The sequence below is a fragment of the Haliotis cracherodii genome, unplaced genomic scaffold (genome assembly GCF_022045235.1).
Source record: "Haliotis cracherodii isolate W230 unplaced genomic scaffold, xgHalCrac1.p SCAF_13, whole genome shotgun sequence".
NCBI lineage: Eukaryota > Metazoa > Mollusca > Gastropoda > Lepetellida > Haliotidae > Haliotis > Haliotis cracherodii.
Window position 1 is genome coordinate 4,421,287 of NW_027266268.1, and position 4,874 is coordinate 4,426,160.

A 4,874-nucleotide genomic window follows, 5' to 3' on the forward strand; every position below is an offset into this window, starting at 1 on the left:
TCACGGCGGGGGACACCAGAAATGGGCTTCACACATTGTACCCATGTCGGGAATCGAACCCGGGTCTTCGGCGTGACGGGCGAACGCTTTAACCACTAGGCTACCCGACCGCCCCTGAAAGACCTAAAGGAACAAAACAAAGAATTTATTTATGTAAACATCGCACAGTGCCTTTTGTGTTCAAGAAAAGTCTTCACCCATTCCTTTCTGAAAGGCACAGCATTTAAGCATTTTAGTAAAGTTAAGGATGGGAATTAGGTCTGTCGTAGCTTTATGATCGATTTTTTATCACACCGGTAATAAACGGCGACGGAAATTGCATCCCAAAGTCAATAATTTCACCTATGATACAGATAGCGACAAAGTGATAGTAGAGAGTAGTGAACATTGATTTCCAAGTAGTTGCAATCAGAGAATGTTCTTTCCGAGAACTGTCCGTCAGGCCGACAGTTTCAGCCAGTGCACCTGTGCTCCATCTGGGTTTTGAGTCAGAGTTAACCTGTCCAAATATGGAACAGGATTTCCATGCGGCACTAGATTCACGTGTGTCAAGTGAGGATTCCGAGTGTCGATTTCGCTAGTTCATTTGGTCTCTGTTGGTCGGTTTCCAACAGTGGTGTTGCTGCAATAGTGTTAAAGCAGCGTAAAAATATATTCATTCAGTTTTGTCTGGATGATTGGATACATCCTCGCAGAGTAAGACGTGACCTAAAAGATATTAAAATGATATAGTTTTGATAACGATGTTGGAAGAATTGTATCCCAGTTTCGTTGAAATCCTGCTATTGGTTGTCCAAACATTTCTCCACACCTGCTATGACGTCATTGTTCGAGTCGAAATGTGTCCCGGATGGAGGTGTCCTCATGTCTGGGCACAGATGAAAGAATAAGGTTGATACTGACGGAATTCAAAGTCACACTCGTGGTTTGTAGCCATGGCAGTTGAATTGTGCACTGGCACATTGCCCTGATGGAAGAGCACACCTTTTCTCAACACGTCTCACGTCTAAATTTCACCCCGTAATTACCTGAAAAGTGCAGCTAAAGGTGTTTCGGCTGGAAGTGTTGAACCCAGGTTTCACACATAATCACAAACTGTTGCAAGAACCTTTCTGGATCATCTTCAAACAGAGCAAAATTATCACTGAAATGTTGTGCCTGGCTTGTTTTTGATCAGATGCCAGAAGCTTTGGAAACCAAATTAGCTGATACTCTTCATTGCGAAAGTTGGTGTGATAATGGAATGTACTCTCTGGGAAATGCCTCCTGAACTAACAATATGACGCACGCTCATCCGCCTGTCGATAATCAACATATCGTAGATTCTCTTGATCATTTCTTGTGTTTCCAGGGTTGGGGTCGTCTATAAGGTTCTCCCTGACACACTTAAACTCTGCTGCCATCCTCTTTACCCCATAGGAAGGGGCATCCTTACTTACTTACTTTGGAGATTTAACGTGAGCTTTCCGACTGATGCGTATTTGGCACACGGAGGGGCATCCTTCCCTAGTGTTGTACTTATATCTTCATGGGTGGATTTTGCCCTTCTCATGCAAGTACTTGATCACCCGATCCCATTGCATCAGCCGGGGGCACGGGTGGCCCAGTCGTCTAAGGCGCCGCGATTCGCTGTGCAGAGTTGCGTCCCTTGGGCACGCCAGAAACCTATGATTGTGGGTTCGAATCCCGGTTCGCCCCGATTATGTTTCTAGGTTTGTCAGCACCATACCCGTGCTCGTGGGTTTCACCGAAGTGGTAAACGTCTGAGACCTGCATCACTTGGGGCTTTCCTCCCACATTAAGCTGACACGCCGCGTTAAAACTTGAATACTGTTAAAAGCAGTGTTAAACCCAACTCACTCACTCACTCATTGCATCAGCCAAGTCAGCGAGCCTGACCACCCGATCCCGTTAGTCGCCTTTTACGACTAGCACAGTCACCTTTTACGACACGTATGGGTTGCTGAAGATCAATTCTTACCGGAATCTTCGCGGGACGGAGTGATCAGGCTCGCTGACGTGGCTGATGCATGTCATCGTATCTCAGATGATGTCAGTCACTGGATTGTCTGGTCCAGACTCGGATATTTACAGACAGCCGTCATATAGTTGGAATATTGCTGAGCGCAATAAACAAACAACAAACCAACATAATTGTATTTGCTAGCTTTTATACATTCAAATATATTATTTTGTATACTTATGACCTTCTTGTGTACCTGGACAACAATTATAAAAGTAAAGAAGTCTTCAATATACATATATACATTTTACTTCAAATATATTCGTCAATGATGTAAGGTTCTACCTGGTAATTTGTAACGATGAGATGGCAAAGATATTGATGAGCGAATTTGCTCCCGTTCTAAATGTTGAAAAAGCCATGATTACTCGCTCTGGGCTTGGGATTAATCAATTTAAATTTGGAAAACGTGAGACATCACACTATGACAAGTGCTTAATGCCCAAAGGGAAACGTCGGTGTATTGAACGCATAAATTTAGTGAGCGAATTCTTGTAATCAGTGAGCTAATATAAATAATGGTCGCTGAAACAATTTGTGTAATTGTCATGGAAACAATATGGGTAATGGTCATGGCAACAATATGGGTAATTATCATAGAAACAATCAAAGGCTCCCCTAACCGAATATTAAATGCTTATTTATCCAAACTAGCAAACTCAAGGAGAATCAGCGAAAATAACATGTCTTGAAATTCACATTAAAAGTTTTCAAGTTTTCGTTTTGGCCAAATTACAAAAGTCACAAATGTAGGTAGCGCATGTTTAGACCTATTCAGTGCCTTTGACATATTGAAACGCCCAAGCAGGGCTGTTATACAAGTAATCATGGCCCGGGTTAAGCGTAAGTGTCGTGAAACGGCAAATGTCACGCTTTTCCACCGACAGTACGCTCATTCTCTGACCAAGTGTCATCAATCAACGCAACTCCGAATAAATAGCTTCTCGAGGTAATGAAGTGTGCCGAGTGTCGTGGAGTTCCTCGCTAAAACAGACAAATTAACTCTTTTGTGGCTCCAATTCCAACTATCAATTTCTTTGTCGGGAATTCATTACTCGCACAAGAACAGTTAATTTCAGTAAAGGGTTGGTAAGTTCTTCCGGATTGTAAAGAATGGATACATTAGACTCATCAATATGTGTCCCTCTCACCCATCTGCATCTTATCACCTGTCTCTCAGTGCTAACAACGCCCATGAAGATGCCGGTAGGAGTTTGTCTTCAGCAACCCAGTCTTGTGGTAAGAGGCGACTATACTTGTCGTAAGAGGCGTCTGACAGGATCGGGTGGTCAGACTGGCAGACTTGGTTGATGCATGTCATCGTATCCCAGTTGCAGAGAATGATACGCATGATGTCTATCACTGGATTGGTCCAGACTACCCGTCATATAGCTGGAACACACATACAAACAAACAGACAGACAAACAGTGCCAATTGGTCCCCTTCTGTCGGTTTCTGTCTTCTGTACTCACATAGTATGTTGCTCACCTCGTCTGTCCTCTTCCATCACGTAGCTACGATCTTCAGTGTCGTGTAGCTCACCTCGTCTGTCCTCTTCCATCATGTAGCTACGATCTTCAGTGTCGTGTAGCTCACCTCGTCTGTCCTCTTCCATCATATAGCTACTATCTTCAGTATCATGTATCTCATCTCGTCTGTCCCAAACCATCATGTAGCTACTATCGTCATTGTCGTGTAGCTCACATCTATTCCAGACCATCACGTAGCTACTATTTTCAGTGTCGTGTAGCTCACCTCGTCTGTCCCCAGCCATCGTGTAGCTACTAACGTCAGTGTCGTGTAGCTCACCTCGTCTGTCCTCTTCCATCATGTAGCTACGATCGCCAGTGTCGTGTAGCTCACCTCGTCTGTCCTTTTTCATCATGTAGCTACGATCTTCGGTGTCGTGTAGCTCACCTCGTCTGTCCTCTTCCATCATATAGCTACTATCTTCAGTGTCGTGTAGCTCATCTCGTCTGTCCCAAACCATCATGTAGCTATTACATTCAGTATCATGTATCTCATCTCGTCTGTCCCAAACCATCATGTAGCTACTATCGTCATTGTCGTGTAGCTCACCTCGTCTGTTCCCTACCATCATATAGCTACTAACGTCAGTGTCGTGTTGCCCAACGCGTCTGTTCCCTACCATCACGTAGCTACAACCTTCAGTATCATGTAGCTCACATCGTCTGTTCCCTGCCATCGTGTACCTACTAACGTCAGTGTCGTGTAGCTCACATCGTCTGTTCCCTGCCATCATGTAGCTACTATCTTCAGTGTCGTGTAGCTCACCTCGTTAGTCCCGAACCATCATGTAGCTACTATCGTCGTGTAGCTCACCTCGTCTGTCCTCTTCCATCATGTAGCTACGATCGTCAGTGCCGTGTAGCTCACCTCGTCTGTCCTTTTTCATCATGTAGCTACGATCTTCAGTGTCGTGTAGCTCACCTCGTCTGTCCTCTTCCATCATATAGCTACTATCTTCAGTGTCGTGTAGCTCATCTCGTCTGTCCCAAACCATCATGTAGCTACTATCGTCATTGTCGTGTAGCTCACATCTATTCCAGACCATCACGTAGCTACTAACGTCAGTGTCGTGTAGCTCACATCGTCTGTTCCCTGCCATCATGTAGCTACTATCTTCAGTGTCGTGTAGCTCACCTCGTTAGTCCCGAACCATCATGTAGCTACTATCGTCAGTGTCGTGTAGCTCACATCGTCTGTTCCCTACCGTCATGTAGCTACTATCTTCAGTGTCGTGTAGCTCACCTCGTCTGTTCCCTACCATCATGTTGCTACTATTTTCAGTGTCGTGAAGCTCACCTCGTCTGTTCCCTACCATCATGT

The 4,874-nt window shown here is 44.7% G+C and overlaps 1 protein-coding gene across 1 annotated transcript; it reads right to left on the minus strand.

Moving 5' to 3' along the window:
* Positions 1-782: 782 nt before the first annotated feature.
* LOC139459414 (high mobility group nucleosome-binding domain-containing protein 5-like) lies at positions 783-4,014 on the minus strand. Its single transcript, XM_071240865.1, has 2 exons — positions 3,513-4,014; positions 783-868 (listed from the first exon to the last, which is right to left on the minus strand). The coding sequence occupies exons 1-2, from the start codon at positions 4,012-4,014 to the stop codon at positions 783-785; spliced, it is 588 nt and encodes a 195-aa protein (XP_071096966.1).
* Between the last annotated feature and the right edge of the window lie 860 nt (positions 4,015-4,874).

What these genes read in the sequence shown, in the direction of transcription:
- LOC139459414 (XM_071240865.1), bottom strand. Translation starts at nt 4,014, where the DNA reads ATGGTTTGGGACAGACGAGATGAGCTACACGACACTGAAGATAGTAGC. An exon ending in GATGGAAGAGGACAGACGAG is followed by an intron (nt 869 to 3,512) that starts GTGAGCAACATA and finishes ATCTGTGCCCAG; the next exon opens with ACATGAGGACACCTCCATCC.